This window comes from Pyrus communis, chromosome 5 (assembly GCF_963583255.1).
Source record: "Pyrus communis chromosome 5, drPyrComm1.1, whole genome shotgun sequence".
Taxonomy (NCBI): domain Eukaryota; kingdom Viridiplantae; phylum Streptophyta; class Magnoliopsida; order Rosales; family Rosaceae; genus Pyrus; species Pyrus communis.
In genome coordinates, this window is record NC_084807.1 from 13,291,072 (window position 1) to 13,318,326 (window position 27,255).

Sequence of the window (27,255 nt, forward strand, 5' to 3'; positions counted from 1 at the left end):
ATGGTTTTCTGAAATGGAAGAGTGTGTGATTTGTGGCTGCAATGGATGCTTATTTATAGGTGAAAAAGAGGGAACATGACAGCTAGGAACTTGGTGGAAAGCTAGAAATGCATGTGGAGTGGCTGAAATTGTAAGGGGAATGCATGTGGAAATGATAGAATGTGTTGATGTGCAATGATGAATTGGGATGGCTGAAAATCTGGAGTGGGAGTGCATGTGGGTGTTTGGTGGCTGAAATGATGAAGGGGGAAGTGCATGTGGCTGCAATGGTAAAGGGGGAAGTGCATGTGGCTGCAATGGATTAAAGAAAGGGGGAAGTGCATGTGCTGAAATGATGGTGTGGAATGATGTGTGATGCAATCTGAAATGGGAGAGCATGTGGGTGGAAATGCATGTGGGTGAATGTGTGGCTGCATGGTTGAATGATTAAAGGGGCATGTGGGTTGGAAATGCATGTGGAGTGGTTGGAATGAAGTGTGTATAAAAGGCTAGAATCTGATTTAAGGAGAATGGCATTTGTTTTGAACTTTGTTTCCTTATTTTCCACCTCCAAATCAGGTTTTCATTACTTTAAAATATGGCTGAGAGGATGACAAACAAGGTAAGTGTTTAAGGTAAGTTAAATGGCTCAAATCTGATGTAAATGGTATTTCCACATATGGCATGTGTTTTGAGCGTTTTTTTTCTTGTTTTCACAACTTGCAAATCAGGTTTACACCTTCTTGCCTTCCAATTGATCCTATTACACACTTGGGTGATAAGTGAATGGTTTGGTCTTCAATTTCGTCCATCTACTTGGCTTTAAGCATATGATATCCATTCCCATCTCTAATTTGCTCCAAAAGGCTCCGAAAGGCATCCTTTTGCATCCTTAGCCATATGAACCTATAAACACACGAAAATGACTTTAAACACTAAATTAAGTAAGAAAACACAACATAAATGCATAAGAACTACCTAACTAAGGCGCATATATATGCTTCTATCAAATTCCCCCACACTTAGCTTTTGCTAGTCCTCGAGCAAAACAAAGAAACAAAACATAACCTAAACCTTCCAACGTTCACCTCAGGGATTTCCAATGGTACATGACAAGTTAAAAATCATCATCCCCACAGATTTGAGTCATCTTTACAATTGAAAACATACTTAATCATAGTCACCACTTACTAGTTCACAATTAATCGATTAAAAGAATGTTTTGAATGTAGTAACATGCCTTAGAGAATTTGCTCAATCCTTACAAGATATGCACTCAATTTTCACTCAGATTTTCTAACTACACACCCTATACTAGTTATATGTGAGAAGATTGATGTAAATATGAAAACGAATGCTCACATATACGTATAAGAAAGAACGCAATTTATGGAGTTAATAAGCATGTTTAGAAATGATCTCATGAATGGAATGCTACTACTTAGATGCGAGAACTAATGACCATATGCTCATACCAAATTCAAACTCCACAAATTGAAACACATAACACTCAAGAATGAAGTCAAGGGTTGTAACGGGGTTTGGGGAAGTGGTTAACAAAGAAAAGATAAGGAGAACAAGCGTTCTTCAAGTAATAGTAAGCAAAGTAGTGTACTTAAGACTTAGAATTCATTTAGATTGCAGAAATTAACTTTAAAACACAAGGGGAAGACTTAGACAACTCCTTAGGGCCGAATTCATTGTTTTGGACCCTTACTTCAACAAACAATACTTTGGAATTCTTTTTCACAACTTTTCAACTCTTTTTCATACTTTTCACGCCTTTTTTTTTTTTTTTTTTTTTCTTTTTCTTTTCTTTCATGCCGTGCCTATGGCACACAAATTCTCACACAAGAACACTTCCCCCACACTTGTTTTCTGCCAACATAAATCGAAAGAAATTCAATTTGAATCATGCTTTACTAAGCTTTAAGAACAAGGGTGTGGATGGTCCTAATCTAGGCTAGGTGAGGATAATGTGGGTTAACTTAAACATAAAATGACATGGGATACACGGCAATATGGCTAAGGTGGTGGTCACTACACAACTTCATCTTGAATCTGTGTTATGCAAATCAATAACATGCTTTGAATGAAATGGGCATGAGTTCTAGCAATTGGAACTAAATGATGAAACGCCTCTAAGTAGTAACCAAGCAAAGAATAATGAGATCATCCAACGACTTAGAAAACAAAAATGCACAGATTCTAACTCTCCAAATAAACGTTTAGGCTCAAGTCTCACAAGGTTGTAGCGTTAATTTGAGTTCCTTCCTTCAAGCATGTTACAAAAACTGATTTTTTATTTTTTATGATTGCATGTGAAGTCATAAGTTATAACCACAACCAAGCATACACAAAGAGTAAATCAAACTTTCATCCATGTTAATCACTCTCTTTAACAGCCATGTAATTACAAACCGAATCCTCATCATTGTGTTGGAAGGTACCCTAAAACAAAAACAAACACACAAAAACACTTTGAAAACAACTCTTTTTGGGTTTTTAAAACAAATTTTTCAAATTTTTATGTGATTTTCGGATTTTTACTTCAAAACACACTAAAACACACCAAAACTGCTTAAAAACACTTAAAAACAGCAAGGAACAAGTCTATAAGTAAAGGGTGATAAAATCCCATGAATTTGCATCAAAAACACTTAGTTACCCCCCCACACTTAAATCAAACATTGTCCTCAATGTTTCAAGCATAAAATCACACAAAACACAAAGAAACACACAAACAGCAAGTAAAACAACTAAATAGGCAGATTCGAAATAAACAACAAAGTGAAGGGTTTAGGAACGCAAATCTGGAATTGGAGTGATTCCTTGAGCTTCCTTTGTTGAATTGCATGGGTTGCCTCCCAAGTAGCGCTTTCTTTAACGTCTTGCAGCCGGACGAAGACACGTTCATGCTCCATTAGAGCCCACGGCATGGAGTGGGATCTCCTCCACGACATGCTCCACAAAGTTCTCATAGTATGGCTTCAATCTATGTCCGTTCACCTTGAACTCGTGGCCACTTTTTAAGCTTTGGACTTGGACTGCACCATGAGGAAAAACATTAGTAACAACAAGAGGTCCAATCCATTTAGAACGTAACTTACCAGGGAATAACCGAAGTCTTGAATCAAAAAGCAACACTTTCTGCCCCTTGGAGAACGTTTTGGTACGAAGCATCTTATCATGATAAGCCTTCGTCTTGTCCTTGTAGATGCGAGCATTCTCGTAAGCCTCGTTCCTAATCTCCTCAAGTTCATCTAATTGGAGCTTCCTATGAACTCCAGCAGCGTCTATGTCCAAATTGAAGGTTTTCACAGCCCAATGTGCCTTGTGCTCTAACTCAACGGGCAAATGACATGGCTTACCATATATAAGCCGAAAAGGTGACATGCCAAGGGGAGTTTTGTAAGCCGTACGATAGGCCCACAATGCATCGTCCAAGCGCAAACTCCAATCTCTTCTTGAGGGTCCCACGGTTTTCTCTAGGACTTGTTTGATCTCCCTATTTGAAACCTCCGCTTGCCCATTGGTTTGAGGGTGATAAGGTGTGGAAACCTTATGAGTAACGTTGTACTTCTTGAGCAAAGCTTCAATGGTGCGGTTACGAAAGTGAGAACCCCCATCACTAATTAAAACTCGTGGCATCCCAAACCTAGCAAAAATATTAGATTTCACAAAATCTGCAACAACCTTAGAATCGTTAGTACGGGTGGCTTTGGCTTCCACCCATTTGGAAACATAATCGACAGCTAGCAAGATATAAGTGAAACCAAAAGATGGAGGGAAGGGGCCCATGAAATCAATACCCCAAACATCAAAAATTTCCACAAAGGAGAGAGATTGTTGCGGCATTTGGTCCTTAGGCCCTATGTTACCTGTTCTTTGACACTTATCGCATGTTACACAAAACATTTTAGCATCTTTAAAGAGATTAGGCCAATAAAATCCAGATTGTAACACCTTTAGGGCTGTCCTTTGGGTGCCAAAATGTCCCCCACATGCATAAGTATGGCAGAATGTAAGAATGGAATTAAATTCAGATTCGGGCACACATCTACGCACAATCTGATCTGGGCAGAATTTCCATAAATATGGATCATCCCAAACATAAAAACGTGCATCATGAACAAGTTTATCACGTTGGAACTTGTTTAGGGTACTAGGAACTTGCTTAGACACCAAGAAATTGACCAAATCGGCATACCAAGGGGTTCTTACCTCAATGGACAGAAGTTGCTAATCCGGAAACGTTTCTAAAATGGGGGTGGACTCTTCCTCACGCACCATTCTACTTAGGTGGTCAGCCACCACGTTTTCACACCCTTTCTTGTCTCGGATTTCAAGATCGAACTCTTGAAGTAGGAGCATCCAACGAATAAGTCTTGGCTTAGCCTCTTTTTTGGTGAGAAGATACTTCAAGGCTGCATGGTCAGTGAAAACAATTACTTTAGTACCAAGAAGATATGATCTAAACTTATCTAAAGCAAATACAACCGCCAAAAGTTCTTTTTCGGTTGTAGAATAATTCAATTGAGCATCATTTAAAGTGCGTGAAGCATAATAAATAACATGTGGCTGTTTATTTTTCCTTTGACCCAAAACAGCCCCAAGTGCATAATCCGATGCATCACACATCAATTCAAAGGGAATGGACCAATCCGGGGGAGTTATGATGGGTGCCGTGGTGAGTAAGTCTTTTAGATGCTTGAATGCCTTCTCACACGCCTCGTTGAACTCAAAAGACACATCCTTTTGGAGTAGGCGGCATAGGGGTTGTGCAATCTTGGAAAAGTCCTTGATAAATCGTCGATAGAATCCTGCATGGCCAAGAAAAGAACGGACATCTCTAACCGACGTAGGAGAGGGTAAGTGACGTACAAGATCTATTTTAGACTTATCAACTTCAATTCCTTTTTCAGAGATGATATGACCCAAAACTATACCTTGTTTAACCATAAAATGACATTTTTCCCAATTCAAAACAAGGTTAGTTTCCATGCATCTTTTCAAGATTAAAGTGAGATTATGCAAACAAGCATCAAATGAGTCTCCAAACACACTAAAATCGTCCATAAATACTTCAATTATCTTTTCAACATAATCAGAGAAGATACTTACCATGCATCGTTGGAAAGTGGCCGGTGCATTGCATAAACCAAATGGCATACGACGATATGCAAAAGTACCAAATGGACAAGTAAAGGTGGTCTTTTCTTGATCATCCGGCGTTATGACAATTTGATTATAACCCGAATAACCATCAAGAAAGCAATAAAAAGAATGACCGGCTAACCTTTCAAGCATTTGATCAATGAATGGCAAAGGGAAGTGATCTTTCCTTGTTGCGGCATTTAGCTTTCTATAGTCAATGCACACCCTCCAACCGGTTTGAATGCGTGTAGGCACAAGTTCATCTTCTTCATTCTTCACCACAGTCACTCCGGATTTCTTTGGCACAACTTGAACCGGTGAAACCCAACGGCTATCCGAGATAGGATAGATCACCCCACAATCTAGAAGCTTGATAATCTCCTTTTTCACAACTTCCATCATTGGAGGGTTGAGCCGGCGTTGAGCCTCTCTGGTTGGTTTAGCCCCCTCCTCTAAAAGTATGCGATGCATGCAAGTTGTAGGACTAATACCCTTTATGTCGGCCAAGGTCCAGCCTATGGCCGTCTTGTGCTCTTTCAACACCCGAATCAATTTCTCCTCCTCCATTGCTGTGAGGGATAAGGAAACTATGACAGGCAACGTCTCATTGTCTCCCAAATAGACATACTTCAAATGATCCGGCAATGGTTTAAGCTCAAGAATGGGTGCCTGAATCACTGAAGGTAACAACTTGTTAGTCGAAACAGGAATTGGACTCGGTTTTGGAGGCTTACCAAAGTGTTGTGGCAATGACTCAAGTGCAGCAACCATCTCGGCCTCATCTTCACTTCTAGGCACGGCAAAACCAGATTTTTGCCCAATTCCTTGTGCAATTGTTGTTTCAAGTGTATCCCTCTCCAAAGAATCGAGAAATTCCTGCGCCAAATCATCAATTATATCAATAGAAAAGCAAGAATGATCGTCCTTAGGAAATTTAATACTTTCAGAAAGATTGAAATCAATGACTTCCCCATCAAATTCCATCGTTAAAGTTCCTTTAAACACATCTATCTTGGTGCGGGCTGTTTTCATGAAGGGCCTCCCTAATAGAATCGGTAATGGGGTGGAATGGGGTGAATCCTCCATGTCAAGCACGTAGAAATCCGCTGGAAAAATCAAGTTATCAACCTGTACCAAAACATCTTCCAAAACACCCTTTGGATATGCATTAGAACGATCGGCTAATTGAATTATCACACCATCATTTTTAAGCTCACCTAAGTTCATAGATGCATAAATAGAGTATGGCATAACATTAATCGAAGCCCCTAAGTCTAACATGCATTGTTCAAACTTAGTATTACCAATAACGCACGGAATTGTAAAACTACCCGGATCTTTGCATTTAGGGGGTAATTTCCTTTGTAACACAGCAGAGACATTTTCACTTACCTGGACCACCTCCTTGTTTGAAATCCTCTTCCTCGTTGTGCAAAGCTCTTTTAAGAACTTGGCATACTTAGGGACTTGCTTGATTGCATCAAGGAGCGGAATGTTAACTTGAACTTTCCTAAAGGTTTCCAAAATGTCCTTTTCACTCTCCTCCTTCTTTGATTGCCTAAACCTGCTAGGAAAGGGCACGTTTAGTGGAATAGAACTTGACAAAGTCGAATTTGGACTTACCTTAGGCATATTGGACGGTTTTGGCACAATAGGGGGCTGCGGCAAAGATTCTTTCACCCTTGCCGTGGCCTTTATTCCTTGTTCCTCCTCTTCTTGCAGCAACACGTCCTCTTCTTGACTTGTTTTGGACGTGCTTGGGGTGGTTTCGACCTCCTTACCACTTCTCAACATGATTGCCTTGGCAGATTCGAATCCTCCCCTTGGATTGACAATGGTTGAGCTAGGGAGCTTGCCTTTGTCTCGGAATTGTCCTACAAATTCCGCAATCTGCCCAATTTGTTTCTCCAAGTGATCCACCCTTTTGTCTTGGTTTTGCATGGCTTTGGTTTGATCCTCTTGCCCCTGAGACAAATTGGTAAGTAATTTAAGAAGTGTTTCATTTCCCAACGACGTACCTTGATTGTTTTGGGCAGGTTGTGCTTGGTTTGGATTGGGGCCGAATGGCTTGGTGTAGAACCCCGGGGGTTGTTGTCTAAAGCCTCCTTGTTGTTGAGGTTGTTGAGGTTCCCTCCACTTGAAGTTTGGATGGTCTCTCCAACCCGGATTGTATGTGTTGGAATATGGATCATTCCTTGGTTGATTGTGGCTCGGAAATCCAATGGCATTTGCACTCTCCCATCCCCCATTCTCAATCAATTGAGGGCATTTTTCCGAAGGGTGTCCTTGGATAGAACATACACCACATACAATCGGTCCTTGTATCTTCATTCCTTCGGCCATCTGAGACACAATAGAAGTAAGATTAGCTATCTGAGATTGAATATCGGATTGAGAACTTACCTCATTCAAGTGTTGCCGTGGGGGGTCCCTTTGCCCAAGTCCTTCATATTGTTGTGCATTTAGAGCACGGTTTGCAATTAGGGTCTTGGCCGACATAGGAGTTTTGTCCACCAATGCACCTCCCGCCGAAGCATCGAGCATTTGCCTTTCAATGGGAAGAAGGCCCTCATAGAAATATTGAAGGAGAAGCTCCTCCTTCATTTGATGTTGAGGACATGATGCAACAAGGGCTTTAAAACGCTCGTAGTATGCCGGAAAAGATTCTCCTTGACTTTGTTGGATTCCGCTAATTTTCTTCCTCAAGAGAATGACTCTTGAAGTAGGGAAGAACTTCTCCAAGAACGCTCTCTTCATGCTCTCCCAAGAAGTAACGGTCCCGGGTGCCAATTCATAAAGCCAATCCTTAGCTTTTTCCACAAGAGAGAATGGAAAAGCTTTCATCATTAGAATGTTCCCATCGACATTTATGGGTGTCATGCTCGAACAAACAACCTCGAACTCCTTGAGATGCTTGTTGGGATCTTCCATGGAAAGCCCATGGTATTTCGGAATGTGGTGCAACAAGCTTGACTTCAACTCGAATTCATCGGTCTTGCCTTGGGCAGCTGCGGGGTATTGAATGCATAATGGTGCGGCATTGGCCAACCCCGAGGCCGAAAGCTCTTTAATGGTCCGATTGTCCGCTGCCATAACTTCTTCTTCCACACTTTCAAACTCAGATTCGGCCTCTGAACTTGAACTAGGTTCACTAGGTTCACTAGGTTCGGGATGCCTCCTCTTTCTTCTCAAATCACGTTCAAAATCGTCGTTAAAGTCCAAGATATGTGCATGCACAGTTTGAGAACTCCGCGTCATGCACTAGTACCTAAACCAAGAAAACAAAACAAAATAAGAAAACTAGGTAAATTACACTAAAAACATACGGCAAAAACACAAGGGATTAGCAATTTTGCTAATCCCCGGCAACGGCGCCAAAATTTGATGCGAAAATAGTTAAACACACAAATTAAACCCTATGGATGACAATTGTAGTAAATGAGCAAATAGGGATCGTTCTAGACCGGGGATTAACTAGGGATGCTAATCAATGTGAAATTGACTCAAAAACGTAAGAACACAATATAAAACACTTACTAGACTCAAAGAATGCAAAACTAAACTTTAAAACACTAAAACAAACCAAAAGACTCAAACATCACCCAAAACACTCAAAACTGCCTTAAAAACACTTTCTGGGCAGTTTTGAGCACTTTGGTGAATTTGGACGAATTTGTGTAACAATTTGAATCAAAACACTTAAAAACACAAACTAAGACACTTTCTAACTAAGTTGGACACTAAAGTAAAGGGGGATTAAGGTTTTGACGAAATTAAATTAAATAAAACAAGTTAATAAACTAGGCAGATTGTATAAACGGATTTGAGAAACAAGATGATGGATGGATTAGTTAGAGGTCCATTCTCCACACATGACACATTTATATATGAATCGATTCTCCAATTGTTTTTCATTAACTATGATGCTCAACACCCCAAGTTAACCGTGATGCACTAATTAACTCTCAAATTTTCCTTAAGTTATTGAATTGGATGATGCATGCGACAATTCAAATCATTCTCCAATGGTTCTCAACATGAATGCATAGAAGAGATACAATGAGAGATCATTATGCTCTATGAAAATTATAAGTGTTGACGAGGCAATTGTAACTATGAATGCATGATACTTTTGCCAAGAATTCAATTAACGCGGTTGTGACTAGCAACCTTCACTACTCATGTTTATAAACTTGTGACGATTAGGTGAAACTCATTTATAAACTAGCATCGAGTTTATGCATGAAGACTAAGTATGCATCCCTAATCAACATACAAAAACAAGTCTTTAATAAACATGATAATTGAATTGCAATCACAAATTAACAAATCACAAATGGAAGAAATCAATTCATATTTCAAACATATCCATGGCTTCAAACTTTCCCCTAACTAATTAGGGGTTTAGCCACTCATGATTACAACAAACTTAGAGAGTAATAACAAAGTAAACATTGAAAACAAGAATCGAAGTACACCTAAAAATTCCAACAACTCAATCTTGAATTGTATGAACGTTTAGGCCTCTTCTCCTCTAGTTGCTGCGGCCCAAGGGGTTTTGGTGAGTTTTGGGGGTTATGGATGATGTAGAAGGATGTGTTTAGGGTAGGGATGGATGTAGGGGAAGGTAAGGAGTGTTTTTGGGCAGAAAATATGAAGAATGGTGAAGTATGGTAGTGCTAGAGAGAGGGGAGGAATTTCTGGCGTGAATGAATGTGTATGAGAGATGGTTTTCTGAAATGGAAGAGTGTGTGATTTGTGGCTGCAATGGATGCTTATTTATAGGTGAAAAAGAGGGAACATGACAGCTAGGAACTTGGTGGAAAGCTAGAAATGCATGTGGAGTGGCTGAAATTGTAAGGGGAATGCATGTGGAAATGATAGAATGTGTTGATGTGCAATGATGAATTGGGATGGCTGAAAATCTGGAGTGGGAGTGCATGTGGGTGTTTGGTGGCTGAAATGATGAAGGGGGAAGTGCATGTGGCTGCAATGGTAAAGGGGGAAGTGCATGTGGCTGCAATGGATTAAAGAAAGGGGGAAGTGCATGTGCTGAAATGATGGTGTGGAATGATGTGTGATGCAATCTGAAATGGGAGAGCATGTGGGTGGAAATGCATGTGGGTGAATGTGTGGCTGCATGGTTGAATGATTAAAGGGGCATGTGGGTTGGAAATGCATGTGGAGTGGTTGGAATGAAGTGTGTATAAAAGGCTAGAATCTGATTTAAGGAGAATGGCATTTGTTTTGAACTTTGTTTCCTTATTTTCCACCTCCAAATCAGGTTTTCATTACTTTAAAATATGGCTGAGAGGATGACAAACAAGGTAAGTGTTTAAGGTAAGTTAAATGGCTCAAATCTGATGTAAATGGTATTTCCACATATGGCATGTGTTTTGAGCGTTTTTTTTCTTGTTTTCACAACTTGCAAATCAGGTTTACACCTTCTTGCCTTCCAATTGATCCTATTACACACTTGGGTGATAAGTGAATGGTTTGGTCTTCAATTTCGTCCATCTACTTGGCTTTAAGCATATGATATCCATTCCCATCTCTAATTTGCTCCAAAAGGCTCCGAAAGGCATCCTTTTGCATCCTTAGCCATATGAACCTATAAACACACGAAAATGACTTTAAACACTAAATTAAGTAAGAAAACACAACATAAATGCATAAGAACTACCTAACTAAGGCGCATATATATGCTTCTATCAAGGATCTGCTCATTCAATATTTCTACGAGGGACTCCTTCCCATGGAACGTCAAATGCTAGATGCTTCGGCGGGTGGTGCATTAGTGGACAAGAATCTAATGGATGCCAAAGCTCTAATTGCCAACCGAGCACACAACGCTCAACAATATGAAGGTGTTGGACAAAGAGAGGGGCCACGACAACAAAGTGTGAATGAGGTAAGTGCAATTTCTGATATTCAGTCACAATTGGCTAATCTTACTTCTCTCGTGTCTCAGGTTGTCAAGGGGTCAAAACCACAAGAAAACCAAGTGTGTGGCGTGTGTTCAATGCAAGGGCATCCATCGGAGACGTGCCCTCAGTTAATAGAGAATGGAGGTTGGGAATCTGCCAATGCCGTGGGTTTTGGGAACCAAAATCAACCACGCCATGATCCATACTCTAATACCTACAATCAGGGTTGGAGGGACCATCCAAATTTCAAATGGCGGGATCCTCAACAACCCCAACAACAAGGAGGATTTAGGCAGCAACCACCGGGCTTTTATACAAAGCCATTCATCCCCAATCAAAACCAAGTGCAATCTGCCCCAACAACCTCAGGTATGTCTTTGGCTAATGATCAAGTTGTTAAGTTACTTACTACTTTGACGCAGGAAGTACAAACTCAAAATAAGGAGAGACAAATCCAAGACAAACGGGTGGATAATTTGGAGAAGCAAATGGGTCAAATTGCCGAGTTTATGGGGCAAATTAGAGAACAAGGCACATTGCCTAGTTCAACCGTTATGAACCCGAAGGGAGGATTTGAAACCGCTAAGGCCATCATGTTGAGAAGTGGTAAACAGGTTGGAACGGACTCAAATACATCCAAATCAAGTCAAGACGAGGAGGACAAGTTGCTGCAAGAAGAAGCACGGGGAGCAAAGCCCACGGCCAAGGATGACCAAACCTTGCCGAATTCATCTAGTCCTCCTAAACCATTCCAAACCACCAAGGTAAGTCCCAATTCAACTTTTTCTAGTTCTATTCCACTAAATGTGCCCTTTCCTGGCAGGTTTAGGCAATCAAAGAAGGAAGAAGCTGAGAAGGACATTCTAGAGACCTTTCGGAAAGTTCAAGTTAATATTCCGCTCCTTGATGCGATTAAGCAAGTCCCGAGGTATGCTAAGTTTTTAAAAGAACTTTGTACAACAAGGAGAAGGATTTCAAACAAAGAGGTGGTTCAAGTAAGTGAAAATGTCTCTGCTGTGTTACAAAGGAAATTACCCCCTAAATGCAAAGATCCAGGTAGTTTTACAATTCCGTGCGTTATGGGTAATACTAAGTTTGAACAATGCATGTTAGACTTAGGGGCTTCGATTAATGTTATGCCATACTCTATTTATGCATCTATGAACTTAGGTGAGCTTAAAAATGATGGTGTGATAATTCAATTAGCCGATCGTTCTAATGCATATCCAAAGGGTGTTTTGGAAGATGTTTTGGTACAGGTTGGTAACTTGATTTTTCCAGCGGATTTCTACGTGCTTGACATGGAGGATTCACCCCATTCCACCCCATTGCCGATTCTATTAGGGAGGCCCTTCATGAAAACAGGCCGCACCAAGATAGATGTGTTTAAAGGAACTTTAACGATGGAATTTGATGGGGAAGTCATTGATTTCAATCTTTCTGAAAGTATTAAATTTCCTAAGGACGATCATTCTTGCTTTTCTATTGATATAATTGATGATTTGGCGCAGGATTTTCTCGATTGTTTGGAGAGGGATACACTTGAAACAACAATTTCACAAGGAATTGGGCAAAAATCTGGTTTTGCCGTGCCTAGAAGTGTGGAGGAGGCCGAGATAGTGGCTGCCCTTGAGTCACTACCTCAACACCATGGTAAGCCTTCTAACCCAATTTCAATTTCAGTTTCCACTAATAAGTTGTTACCCTCAGTGATTCAGGCACCCGTACTTGAGCTTAAACCGTTGCCCGATCATTTAAAGTACGTCTATCTGGGAGACAACGAGACATTGCCCGTCATTGTCTCCTCATCACTCACCGCCATAGAGGAGGAGAAGTTGATCCGAGTGTTGAAAGAGCACAAGACGGCCATTGGGTGGACTTTGGCCGATATTAGGGGAATTAGCCCGACTACGTGCATGCATCGCATACTTCTAGAGGAGGGGGCTAAACCAACTCGAGAGGCTCAGCGCCGTCTCAACCCTCCAATGATGGAAGTTGTGAAAAAGAAGATTATCAAACTTCTTGATTGTGGAGTGATTTATCCGATCTCTGATAGTCGTTGGGTGTCACCGGTGCAATGTGTTCCAAAGAAGTCCGGAGTGACAGTGGTGAAGAATGCCGAGAATGAGCTTGTGCCAACCCGTATCCAAACAGGTTGGCGTGTGTGCATTGATTATAGGAAGCTCAACGCCACCACAAGGAAGGATCACTTCCCTTTGCCGTTCATTGATCAAATGCTTGAAAGGTTAGCCGGTCATTCTTTTTATTGTTTCCTTGATGGTTATTCTAGATATAATCAGATTGTCATAGCGCCGGATGACCAAGAAAAGACAACTTTCACGTGCCCCTTTGGTACTTTTGCTTATCGTCGCATGCCTTTTGGTTTATGCAATGCTCCGGCCACGTTTCAAAGGTGTATGGTAAGTGTCTTTTCAGATTTTGTGGAAAAGATTATTGAGGTATTTATGGATGATTTCAGTGTGTTTGGTGATTCATTTGATGGTTGTTTGGAAAATCTCACAATAATTTTGAAACGATGTGTAGAAACTAACCTTGTGCTTAATTGGGAAAAATGTCACTTTATGGTTAGACAAGGCATAGTTCTAGGGCATATTGTTTCTGAAAGAGGAATTGAAGTGGATAAATCGAAAATAGATCTTGTGCGCTACTTACCCTCTCCTACTTCGGTTCGAGAGGTTCGTTTGTTTCTTGGTCATGCAGGATTTTATAGGCGATTTATCAAGGACTTCTCCAAGATCTCAAACCCTCTTTGCCGTCTCCTCCAGAAAGATGTGGCATTTGACTTCAACGAGGAGTGTGAGAAGGCGTTCAATCACCTCAAAGAAATGCTAACTTCGGCCCCTATCTTAGTTCCACCGGATTGGAGCCTTCCTTTTGAGCTTATGTGCGATGCTTCCGATTACGCATTAGGAGCTGTTTTGGGGCAAAGGAAGGAAAAGAGGCCGCATGTTATCTATTATGCCTCTCGGACTTTAAATGATGCACAATTGAATTATTCTAGCACTGAAAAAGAACTTCTTGCTGTTGTATTTGCTTTAGATAAATTCCGTTCTTATTTGCTTGGTACTAAAGTTATTATTTATACTGACCATGCAGCATTGAAGTATTTGTTCACCAAGAAAGAGGCCAAACCACGACTCATTCGTTGGATGCTTCTTCTCCAAGAATTCGATATCGAAATTTGGGACAAGAAAGGAAGTGAAAATGTGGTGGCTGACCACTTGAGCCGTATGGTGCATGAGGAGGATGCCGTGCCTATCATAGAGACATTCCCAGATGAGCAACTGATGTCCGTCAAGGTAAGTGAACCCTGGTATGCTGATTTGGTGAATTATTTAGTGTCTAAACATGTTCCTAGTGAATTACTTAAACACCAATGTGATAAATTGAAGAAAGAGGCACGGTTTTATGTGTGGGATGACCCGTATTTATGGAAATATTGCCTTGACCAAGTTATACGTAGGTGTGTGCACGATTCTGAGTTTAATGCTATTCTAACCTTTTGTCACACTTATGCTTGTGGGGGACCCTTTGGCACTAAAAGAACAGCACTTAAGGTGTTAGAATGTGGTTTCTATTGGCCTACCATCTTTAGGGATGCTAGAACATTTTGCATGTCTTGTGATAGATGCCAAAGAACGGGCAATATTGGTCCTAAACAACAAATGCCGCAAACCCCCATTTTTAGTGTTGAAATCTTTGACGTTTGGGGTATTGATTTTATGGGTCCCTTTCCTTCGTCACATGGGTTTCTGTATATATTGCTTGCTGTGGACTATGTGTCGAAATGGGTGGAAGCAAAAGCCACCCGAACTAATGATTCTCGAGTGGTTGCAGATTTTGTGAAAACTAACATTTTTGCAAGGTTTGGAATGCCACGAGTGCTAATCAGTGATGGAGGTTCCCATTTTTGCAATCGAACCATCGAGGCGTTGCTCAAGAAATACAATGTCATGCATAAGGTGGCCACACCTTATCATCCTCAAACGAGCGGGCAAGCCGAGGTTTCGAATAGGGAAATCAAGCAGATTCTTGAGAAGACCGTGGGGTCTACAAGGAAGGATTGGAGTTTGCGCTTAAACGATGCATTGTGGGCGTATCGCACTGCCTACAAAACCCCCATTGGGATGTCACCTTTTCGGCTCATCTATGGGAAACCATGCCATCTTCCCGTCGAATTAGAGCATCGTGTACATTGGGCCGTCAAAACATTCAATATGGACCTTGATGCCGCAGGTTTACATAGGAAGCTTCAATTGTGTGAGCTTGATGAAATCCGAAATGAAGCATATGAGAATGCCCGGATTTACAACGAGAAAACGAAGGCATTCCATGACAAGATGATTCGTGCCAAGACGTTCTCTATTGGGCAGAAAGTGTTGTTGTTCAATTCTCGCCTTCGGTTGTTTCCGGGTAAGTTGCGTTCCAAATGGGTTGGTCCTTTTATTGTCACTAATGTTTTCCCTCATGGTGCAGTACAAATCAAAAGTTCAAGGACGCAGCAAGAATTCAAAGTGAATGGGCATCGATTGAAGCCCTATTACGAGACGTTTGAGGAGCATGTCGTGGAGGAGGTACCCCTCCATGCCGTGGAACCTAGTCAAGCTTAAACGGAGGTACCGTCCGGCTGCAAGACGTAAAAGAAAGCGCTACTTGGGAGGCAACCCATGCATTCAACAAAGGAAGACTTAGAAAGCACTCCAATTCCAGATTCCTAAAAACTCTTCTCTTTGTTGCTATTTCGTTTCTGCCTTGTTAGGTTGTTTAGTTGTTATTGTTTGTTTGTTTATTAATTGTGTGAGTCTATGATTGTAACATTGAGAAAATGTTTGATTTATTGATAGGCACTGCTAAACAAAGAAAGATGGAGCATTCACAAAGGGCGTTTACTTGAAGCCCCACTACGAGGCGTCGAAGCAGAAGGCATAAAAGTGGGAGGCATAGGGGCAGAAGGCATCAGAGCAGAAGGAATCGGAGCTAGAGCATTCCAGGCCTCAATACTTGGCCAAGCGCTGGATGACCCAGGAAAAAGGTGCCTCTGGAGATAAGCCGCAAGCCTTTGACGGTCACTTTGGATTCGACCCTCAGATTCGTGCAGCTCATCAAGCTTCCTCTTCATGCCCGACGAATAGTTATTTGCAAGCACATGCAAACTTCTATTCTCGTACTTAAGCTGCTGGATCTCTTGCTTAAGACTTTCTACCTCTGCCATCAATGATTCCACCTGATGGGAGCGGGCAAGCAGGCGTTGGCCCATGTTGGACACAGAACTCGCACACTGAACACTAAGTGCGAGGGACTCTTGAACGGCCAACTCATCGGACCGTCCTGACAGCAGCCTACTATCTTTTGGAGTGAGGAGGTTCCTAGCTACTATTGTAGCTGTTGTGGCGTCCTGCATCACGGAGTCTTCACCTGTAAGAAGACCGTTAGAAGATAAGAAAGAAGGGCGCCATACGTTACCTTGACGCGGCGCGCCCGTATCACTGCTAAGGCTCAATTCCAAGCTAAGGTTCGATGAGTTTGCCATTTTTCAAAAGTGTTCAAAGAGAAGGGATGGAGTTAAATTTCAAAGGGCTGGAGTCGATTTTCAAGAATGGGAAATCTTCAGAGTGTGTTTGTTGTGGTGATCGATAGCTCTATAAAAAGCCAAGGCGACGCGTCCTCCGATTCAAAAAGCCGGAATTTCCGGCGTAATTTAGGCGACGCTTTCTCGGCTTTTCAGAAGACGTGTTCAACTTTGTGAAAAGATTTCTTCTTTTCAGACAACACGTGGAGGCCATCATCGCAACTACACATCTTTAGCCGACAAGCGCAAAGTTCGGCGACGCTTTCTCTGCTTTTCAGAAAACGCGTGCAGCTTTGTCAAAAGGAGCCGCATCCGCACTACTACGTGTCGTTCAGAAAGCAAAGGGGCGCCTGCTCAGAAATCGAAGAGGCGTCGTTCAGATATCGAAGAGACATTTGTCGACAAGGGTAAAAAAACAGTACCACAACTTGATTTTATCTCTATATATGTCGACCTTCGTCTTTTATGGCAAGGCAAACCTGAAGAAAATGCCCAACTCTCCCTCACCTCTGAGGGCGCACTCCCAGCAAAGCCTTTCGAAATACTCAATTCTTTCTTCTTCCCCAAAGATGATACCAGATGACCCAGGAGGAAACGGCGGATTGAAGTGTGCTGATTCATTCACCGCTTCTTCAAAAGCAAAGGTATCTCATATCATCAAGGTCAAAAGCAAAAGTATCTCATATCATGCTCTTTCCCTGTCTTTTTCTTTGTCCTTGTTCTTACTCGCATGGCAAAGTAAAAGAAGCAATCAGCCGGCACTTAGAGTCAGTCTTCCGATCTGGAGCCAACTGCCTGGAATCTATTCCTGATTGCTTACCTAGCGTTGCTCTCGAGTAGTCATCTTCAATGGTTGATACACTTCCAGAGAAGGGACCACTTCTGCAAAGGGGAGCGAGTAAGGCAAGTGAAAATGATACATTGAAGCATCTGGAGACAAACTTAGGCTGAGTTATCCTCCAACCCTTTTCAATACGAATTGGAAAGATTGAACAAAGAAACAGACCAAAGGAGTAAGCTCAGACCTTCGGGGCAGACCAAAAGAATCCTGCTGCCCAGATCAAGAGTAGCACAAAGGAAAATCAACGATGGGCGGCAACCAGTTCGAGAGTAAGCCTGTGGAATCATCAAGATCAAGCCTCAATGCAATCAACAAAGAGAAGATGGAATTTACACTCAATAACCAGATTTGCGTCCCTAAACTCTTCTCTTTGTTAATTACATTTTGCCATGTTTAGTATGTTTAAGTGCTTTTTGTGTGTTTACTTATGTTTTGTGTGAATCTATGCTTAAAACATTGAGGACAATGTTTGATTTAAGTGTGGGGGGGTAACTAATGTTGTTAATGCAAATTCGTGGGATTTTATCACCCATAACTTCAAATGTTGTTCCTTGCTGTTTTAAGGTGTTTTTAAATTGTTTTAGAGTGTTTTAGTGTGTTGTGTTTTATAACTCCGAAAATCACATAAAAATTTGAAGAAAATGTTTTGAAAAGCCTAAAAAGAGTGTTTTGAGTCGTTTTTGTGTGTTTGTGTCTTAGGGTACCTTCCAACACAATGATAAGGATTTGGTTTATAATTGCATGACGGTTAGAAAGAGTTATAAACATAGAGAAAAGTTTGATTTACTCTTGGTATATGCTTGGTTATGGTTATAATGTATGACTTCACATGCAATCATAAAAGAAAAATTCGTTTTTGCAACATGCTTGAAGGAAGGAACTCAAACAACTGCTACATCCCTGTGAGACTCGAGCCATTACTTTCTTTGGAGAGTTATTTTCTGTGATTCTTTGTTTTCTAAAGTTGTTGCATGATCTCATTATTCCTTGCTTGGTTGCTACTTAGAATGCAATTGTATCATGATAGAACTAAATGCTAGAACTTATATCCGTTTCATTCAAAGCATGATATTGATGGCATAACATACAATAAGATGAAGTTGTTAGTCAAGCCAAAAAAAAAAAAAAAAAAAAGCATTGGTTATTGAAGGAAGGGTCCAAAAGAGTGAATTTGACCCTAGTTGTTGCATGAATCTTCCCTTGTGTTTAAAAGTTGATTTCTGCCATTAAAAGTGAGTTTAAGTGTCAATTTGATTACTTCGCTTCCTATTACTTTAAGAACCTTTGTTTTACTTTACCTTTCTTTGTTAAACCATTACCCTTAGCCCCGTTACAACCCTCAACTTCTATCTTGATGTTATGTATTCAATATGTGGAGTTTGGAATTGATATGAGCTTATGGAATCACTGGTTCTCATTCTAAGTAGTAGCATTCCATTCATGAGATCATATTCATATCATTATCGTAAATCCAGAAAATGCTTTCTTTGTTATAACATATGTGAGATCCTAGTCTTTCATGTTTACATCAATCTCTCACATATAACTAGTGTAGGGTGTGTAGTCAGAAAATCTGTGTGAAAATAGAGTGCATTCTAGTAAGGAATTGAGGAAATTCTCTAAGGCATGTTACTACATTCGAAATGTGTTTTAAATGCTTAATTGTGAACTAGTATGTGGTGACTATGAGTAAGAATGTACTTAAGTGTAAAGATGGCTAAAATCTGTGGGAATAATGATTTTTAACATGTCATGTGTATTGGAAATCCCTGAGGCAACGTTGGAAGGTTTAAGATTGTGTTTGGTTTGTTTCGTTTCGTTTTATTTTGTTTTTCTGTTTTGCTCGAGGACTAGCAAAAGCTAAGTGTGGGGGTATTTGATAGGAGCATATTCATGCGACTTAAATGGCTTGTTCTCGTACATTTACGTTATGTTTCTTTAGTTAGTTTAGTCCTTTATGCTTCTTTTGTGTGTTTTCAGGATAATAAGACGTGTTTGACGAAATGATGCATTGTGGAGTGTTTTGGAGCACTATTGGGCTAAGGATGGATAGCTTATGCTTGGAGCCCAAGTGTTGGATGAAATTGAAGGCCTTGTATGCACTTGAGGACACAAAACAATGGCCCTAACCCAATTACATAACACCTTGCCATGGGCTTAACACAAACACCATTCCTTGCCATGCAAGGGGAAGCAATTTGGGTCCATTTCATGTACTTAAACTCTAGCCCAATCAAACAATCCATCAAAGCCATGCAAAACCACCATTCACACACACATGCATCCTGAAATCCTTCTTTGCCGTGCCTTCCCCTTAGATTTTCAGCAACTTCTCTTCATCATTGCACCACAAATCATTCAACACATGCATCCATAATCATTTCTCCAACCTAGCATTCCCATTCTTTAATCCAATTTCAACAAACACATGCTTTCCAACTGACAGGAGCATATTCATGCGACTTAAATGGCTTGTTCTCGTGCATTTATGTTATGTTTCTTTAGTTATTTTAGTCCTTTATGCTTCTTTTGTGTGTTTTCAGGTTCTAAGGGCAAAGTATGCAAAATGATGCCTTTTGGAGCCTTTTGGAGCAAATTAGAGATTGGAATGGATATCATATGCTTGGAGCCAAGAGGATGGACGAAATTGAAGGATTCCTACTCCATTGCAGCCACATGCACATTCAATCATTCACACCAAAACCTTGCACATGCTTTCCTATTTCATTATTCATTCACCTTGCAGCCACTCCACATGCATTTCCAGCTTTTCCTTTGCATTCTCCCTTTAATCATTCAAACATGCAGCCACACCTTCACCCACATGCACCATTCAAACATACACCCAAACACCACCAGAAATCATCATTGCCGTGGGTACCTATCCCATTTCAGATTGTCATTCCACTTCATTGCACATGCATCTTCATAATTCAACACATGCATTCATTATTTATTTACTTTGCATCCTTTAATTTAATCACATGCACATTCAAACAAACACAATCATTCCAGCCATACCTTGCATTTTCAGATTGTTCCTCCATCATTGCACCACAATGCAGCCACATGCACTTGTTCCTCTAACATTTCAGCCACTTGCACTCCCATTCTCTCCCAAAACCGTGCACATGCCTTTTCCTTGCATTTCCAGCCATTCCACATGCTATTTCAGCCACATGCACTCATAATCATTCAACCAACATGTGCACATGCAACCTAGCTGTCATGTTCCCCCCATTTCACCTATAAATACTCATTCATACACTCTTCCATAAAGACTCATCCATTGTAGAAATGTAGACCATCAAACTCCCTTGTGCCGTGCTCTCCCTTACAATCCAAACACCATCCTTCTATTTCCACCACTCCCCAAACCATTCACACCATCAAACTATCCCTAGACCTTGTGCTACAACGAAGAGGAAGAGAAGAGTGCCTAAACGTTCATACAATTCAAGTTTGAGTTGTTGGAATGTTTAGGTGTTTCTTTGATTTCAATGTTTAATTTCAATACTCTTTGTTTTGTACGAATGAGGAATGGAAGATAAGAGGGCCTAAACGTTCATACAATTCAAGTTTGAGTTGTTGGAATGTTTAGGTGTTTCTTTGATTCTCTTTGTTTTGTACCATGAGGAACTAAACCCCCTTGGTTAGGGGGTGATTCGAATATATGTTTATGCTTGCATTTTGATTTGAATACTTCTAATTGCGTTTTATAAGTTGTGGATTCAATTTGTTTAACCGTTTGATTGATAACTTATTTATGTATGTTTATTGAGAGTGCACGCTTAATTTTCATGCATGAATATGACGCTAGAATATAAGTGAGTTTCACCTAATAGTTATGAACTTATATTCACAAGTAGTGGAGGTTGCTTATAAACAATCGCGTTAAATGAATTCTTGGCATAAGTTTCATGCAATCCATAGTAACGAATGCCTCGTCAACACTTATAATTTTCATAGAGCGTAATGATTCTTTCTTGTATCTCTATTATGCAATCATGTAGGGGACTTGTGGGGAATGTTTTGAATTGTTGTATGCGCTAACCCATCCAATTCAATAACGTTAGGAATATTTGAAGGTTAATTAGTGCATCACGGTTAACCCGGGGTGTTGAGTTTCATGGTTTATTGAAATGCAATTGGAAATCATTTTATTATGCAAGTATAACATGTATGGAGATGAACCCCTTAGCTAGCCTTCATTCCATTCAAATTCTATCACACATTCACATTTACATTTTGCTTTAATTTGAATCTGTGCATTTTAGTTAATTTGGCGTCTTTGTGATTGTTTTGGATTAAACTAGTTGCATTTTACATTATTTGGTGTTAGTGTGCAGCCAAGTGTGAATTTGGATCACTGGGAAGGGACATGAAGTAAAAACATTCCAGAAAAGATGTGAAGTGTTAAGAAATGCAATTCGGCCATATTGGGTGATTCTAAACAAGGCAAAATCATTGAAGTCAGCTATGTGGTTCCAACATCAAAACATGCATTCACATGCATGTCTCAACCTTGGCCGTGTGTTCCCATATCATCCCATCACTTTATGCACTTCTAGCACCAAGTCAGATTGTGCATTCCACTACTTGTCCACCTCCCTTTTGCGCCAAAAACACCCATTTCCATCACTTAATTCATTTCAGCCATTTTGACACCAACAAACACAATCATTCCATTTCGTGCAGATTCCATGTTTTAACACCCAAAACATCCCTCACATGCATGACTCACAATCTGACCTTACACTCCATTATCTTTCTCCACTTCATCTTTGCAGAAATTCACATGCATTGTGATTAAACAAACCACTCCTTGCAACCATCATTTCAGAAATCCAACTCATCCCTTTATCCATGCCGTGTGCCTATTTCACCTTTCCAGAATTTGTACAAACAATTCACTTTTGGCAGATTCCACTCACTTGTTGCAGCAAGGGCACATGCATTTTGATTAAACAAACCACATGTTTGCAGACCTTGTCCATGCCGTGAGAACAACACCTCAGAAACCCATTCAAGTCCAGCTCATTTGATGCCATTCCATCACTTATGCACTGCCATCTGAGTTAAACATTTAAAAGATCCAATCTGATTGTGTAAGACACATTTTTTTCTATAAAACAAGGCTCACTTGACACAACAAAGGGTTCCGCAAGTTTTCTTCTTCAACCAGTCCATTACACACCCATAACCTCTCCCATTTCACTCCATTCTCTGTCCATTTTCTGTCCCAAGGGAAGAAACCATTCAACCAATCCATTACACACCCATAACCTCTCCCATTTCACTCCATTCTCTGTCCATTTTCTGTCCCAAGGGCAGAAACCATTCAACCAAGCCATTCTACCTTCATCCGCACCACATTTGGAGAAGCAACACCAAGGAACTCTTCAAGGACTTCAACATCAGTTTTGCTTCAAGGGTTTCTCCTTCTTAATCTTATGTTCACTCATGTTATTTATTTTTATGTTAAACCTTTGTAAACATGAAGTGTAACTAATCTTCCTCTAGGGATTCGATGTAACCTTGCAAAGTTTGCCATGTAATTAAGTTAGAATGCTCAGTTTGTCCATCTATTTCTTGTTTCATTTTCTGTTTTAATGGTGACTTAGTGTGTTGATTTTAATGTTTGATCATCATTTGAATTAATCACAAAGTTGTGTAGCCAAGATTAGAACACACATCATGCATAATCTTGGTAGATATGTGAATGAATGAAGGGAGTGTTTAGCACACATCCTGCCGAGTTATTCCCTTTGGTTTTATGAAAGTTTCTTGTACATTACATAATCTTGATTATGAACCAAAATTGCACATCACAATTAGGTTCATGATTAGAGACATTTGATCAAATCCACACATCATATGGTTGATCATATCCAAGTGAAACAAACTCAAGAAATAGGTAGATGAATGAGTACAAACTAACTTGACAAACATGGATTTAGTTGAGCAATGGTGAAACCGAATCCCTAGCTTCATTTCCATTGATACTATCCCATTACATTAGTTGTTGATTCATTTATTTGTGTTTACTTCATTTTCTCATGCTTTCAAGTTACAACAACAAATCTGTCTATTTAGACTAGTTTGATTCATTTCCAAATCTGCCTAGTTTGTTTAGTTTGATTCATTTCTTAGAGTTCTTGCAAAACAAGTAGTTACATAGGTCCAATTAGTCCCTGCGGATTCGACACCCTTGCTTGTGCCATTATACTAAATATATTCTAGCATTAGGAAGGAATTATACATCAACAAAAAATGGCGCCGTTGCCGGGGACTGATTTCAGTCCCTTGTAATTGCTTGTTTGCTTGTTTGCTATTTTGATTAGTGTCAAGGTTCATAACTTGTCGAATTGATAACTAGAAGTTGGTTTAAGTTGCATATATTTCGTGAGTAGAGAGGAATCCCTTAGCCATTCCATTATCCATTGGTTTACATCAATTTGCTTTACAATCTGTTTTCTTTACAATATGTCCATTTAATTAAATTTCGTCCAAATACAAATTCCCCCCCCCCCATATTTTGTTAAGTCTTAAGCTTAGAATCTGTCTTATCTTGTGTTTTGAAGCATTTTGAGTGAAGCCCAAACCTAATTTTCGTCCAAAGTTGAGTTTAGTGTCAAAACTGCCCAGTTTGTGTTTTTAGGCAGTTTTGAGAGTTTTTAGCTTGTTTTGAGTCTTGTGAATCTGTTTTGAGTCCTTTGAGTCCTTTCAAACGTTTTTAAGTTTATTTTTGTTCATTTCATTGTTGTTTGCTAGTAGATTTTCATTCACACTTGTGTTATTTTATTTCAGGTAGTATATGTCAAATAGACTTGTTGAGTTATGCCAAAGAATTGAACGGTTGAAGGGCCACAATTTGGACAACTTTGTGCCATCAAGTTCATCCTTTAGCCGTGAGGAAGAGGAAGGGAATTCACCTGGTTCAACAAGTAAAGAATCTGAGCAATTTAATTGGGAAAGAGAAGAAGAGATGGCGGGCAACGAAGATGAACTTCGAGCTTTGGAGGACTTTGCTCAACCAATCATACCAAATTCACCTTCATGCATCTTGCTGCCCACAGAAGCTAGAAACTATGATCTCAAATCTTCACATTTCCATATGTTTCCTTCATTTTATGGCTTACCTAATGAAGACCCTTTAGCTCATATTAAAGAGTTTTACAATGTTGTGAGTGGTTTACCTTTGCAGGGAGTAAGTGAAGCAAATTTGAGGATGAGAGTGTTTCCTTACACATTGAAAGATAGGGCCAAGAGTTGGTTGATGACTCTAACACCAGGTTCCCTCACTACATGGGATGCCGTGGCTAAGAAGTTCTTGGAGAAGTTCTTTTCCACTCAAAAGACAGCCACATTAAGGGGACAAATCTTCAACTTCAAACAAGATGATGGTGAACCTTTCAATGAGTGTTGGGAGCGTTTTAAAGGCCTCTTGTTGCAATGTCCACACCATGGGTTACCTTTTCACTTACAAATGCAAATTTTTTATGATGGACTAACCCAAAATTGTCAATCAACTGTGGATAATGCAGCAGGTGGAGCATTGAAGAAAAAGAATGCTCAAGAGTCATATAACATTTATGAGATGTTGGGGTCTAATGCTCAACACAAAGATTTAAGGGGTAAGAAAGTTGGAGTCTATGAAACAAGTTCTAATCATGAGCTCTTGTTGCAGGTAGCTAACCTAGAAAGGAAGCTTGAATCCGTGCTCAACATGGTGCCAAAAGCAAATGAAGTGTGTGCCATTTGCAACATACCAAGCCATCCTACTCACCAATGTCCATCTAGGGAGGCTTACCCCGAGTATGTTCAAGAGCAAGTGAACCTCATGAATTCTTACAATCAAAGGCCAAGGAATGATGTGTATTCCAATACTTATAACCCAAATTGGAGAGATCATCCCAATCTTTCGTGGAAGAGCAACAATTTCCAAAATTTCCAACCAAAACCTGCCACTACCCTTGAGGATACGGTTAAGTTGTTAGCCCAAAACACCTTGCAATTCCAACATTCCACAAATAGCACTTTCCAACAACATTCAGCAGCCCTAACCAAAATGGAGACACAATTAGGGCAGATTGCAGATGCCTTGAACCAAAGAGAGGTTGGGAAGTTTCCAAGCCAACCCGTGATACTCCAAAGGAACCAAGAGCAAGCCAAAGCAATCACTACACTTAGAAGTGGTAAGGTTATTGATAATAGAGTTGGCAATGAAGTTACTAATGAATATGATCATGTGAATGCAGGTGTTACTCAAGGAGATAATGAGAAACCAAATGAGGAACCAAGCCATGCTACTTCCTCCTTTGAAGCACCAAATCTTCACAAGGCCGAGAAACCTTACACTCCACCAATACCATTCCCTGGAAGACTTGCCAAGAGCAAGCAGGATAAGTCATTTAAGGAGATTTTTGATATACTAAGCAAAGTGAATGTTAACTTACCTTTGCTTGATGTCATTAGGAACATGCCGGCATATGGGAAGTTCTTCAAGGAGTTAAACAGCTACAAAAGGAAGTATGGACCACATGAGAAGGTTGTGGTGTCTGAGAATGTGAGTGCAGTTTTGCAAAGAAAACTTCCACCAAAGCTCAAGGATCCAGGAAGTTTCTCTATCAACATCACCATAGGGGACAAGAAAGTAGAGAAGGCAATGCTTGATTTGGGTGCTAGCATCAACTTAATGCCTTATTCAGTGTACCTTCAACTAGGTTTGGGAGATTTGAAAGCCACCACCATTTCATTACAACTTGCAGACAGATTCGTGAAATATCCAAGAGGTATAGTAGAAGATATCCTAGTTCAAGTTGATAAACTAATATTGCCTGCAGATTTTGTGGTGTTGGACATGGAAGAAGCTCCTATACATGATCGTGAGTTGCCTATATTGCTTGGGAGACCCTTCATGGCCACGGCCAAGACCATCATTGACGTGCAAAATGGACTCCTCACTATGACAGTGTTAGGAGAGACAGTTCAATTCAAAGTGTTTGAATCTCTTGCTCATCCTTCTTCATCTCTTGATTGTTATGCCATTGATGTGCTTGATTCACTTGTATTCTCTAAGTTCTTGCAGGCACAATCGAATGAACCCTTACAACCTGTTTTGAGTCAATCTCAAGATGAGTTTGATGAAGAAGATGCACTCATGGAAGAAGTAGCTGCCTTGGAAGCATTGGCATTGTATCATTTGAATGTTTCACCTATTGTAGAGCCTTTAGAATCATCAATGTCACATTTAACTCCTTCCACTGTTAAGGCACCAAAACTTGAACTTAAGCCACTCCCACCACATCTAAAATATGCATATCTAGCTGAATTTGAAACTCTTCCAATTATCATAGCTTCTGATCTCACCCCAATTGAAGAAGATAAACTAATTAGGGTGTTAAAAGAGTTCAAATCAGTTTTTGGTTGGTCTATTGCAGATATCAAGGGAATAAGCCCTACCATGTGCATGCATAGGATTCTTTTGGAGGAAGGGGCAAAGTCAACCCGTGAGCCACAAAGAAGACTCAATCCACACATGAAGGAGGTTGTTAGGAATGAGGTGTTGAAATTGTTAGATGTGGGAATCATATATCCCATTTCTGATAGCAAATGGGTGAGTGCTATTCAGGTGGTGCCTAAGAAGGTGGGAATCACTGTGATGAGGAATGAAAACAATGAACTTGTGCCCACAAAGCCCACGGCCAGTTGGCGTGTTTGCACCGATTACAGGAAGTTGAATTCTAGCACTAGAAAAG

The 27,255-nt window shown here is 40.3% G+C and overlaps 1 protein-coding gene and 1 non-coding gene across 2 annotated transcripts in view; one reads left to right on the plus strand and one right to left on the minus strand.

Moving 5' to 3' along the window:
- LOC137734293 (uncharacterized) overlaps positions 1-12,795 on the plus strand; it is a 148,688-nt gene extending 135,893 nt beyond the window's left edge. Inside the window, exons 4-7 of the mRNA XM_068473584.1 lie at positions 10,911-11,047; positions 11,486-11,827; positions 12,575-12,716; positions 12,782-12,795. Of these exons, the coding sequence (XP_068329685.1) occupies positions 10,911-11,047; positions 11,486-11,827; positions 12,575-12,716; positions 12,782-12,795 (635 nt within the window). The remainder of the gene's footprint in view (positions 1-10,910; positions 11,048-11,485; positions 11,828-12,574; positions 12,717-12,781) is intronic.
- A 12,061-nt stretch (positions 12,796-24,856) lies between these two features.
- Positions 24,857-24,967, minus strand: LOC137735813 (small nucleolar RNA R71). The gene has a single exon (XR_011068717.1). It is a non-coding gene; the product is annotated as a small nucleolar RNA R71 (small nucleolar RNA).
- Positions 24,968-27,255: the final 2,288 nt, after the last annotated feature.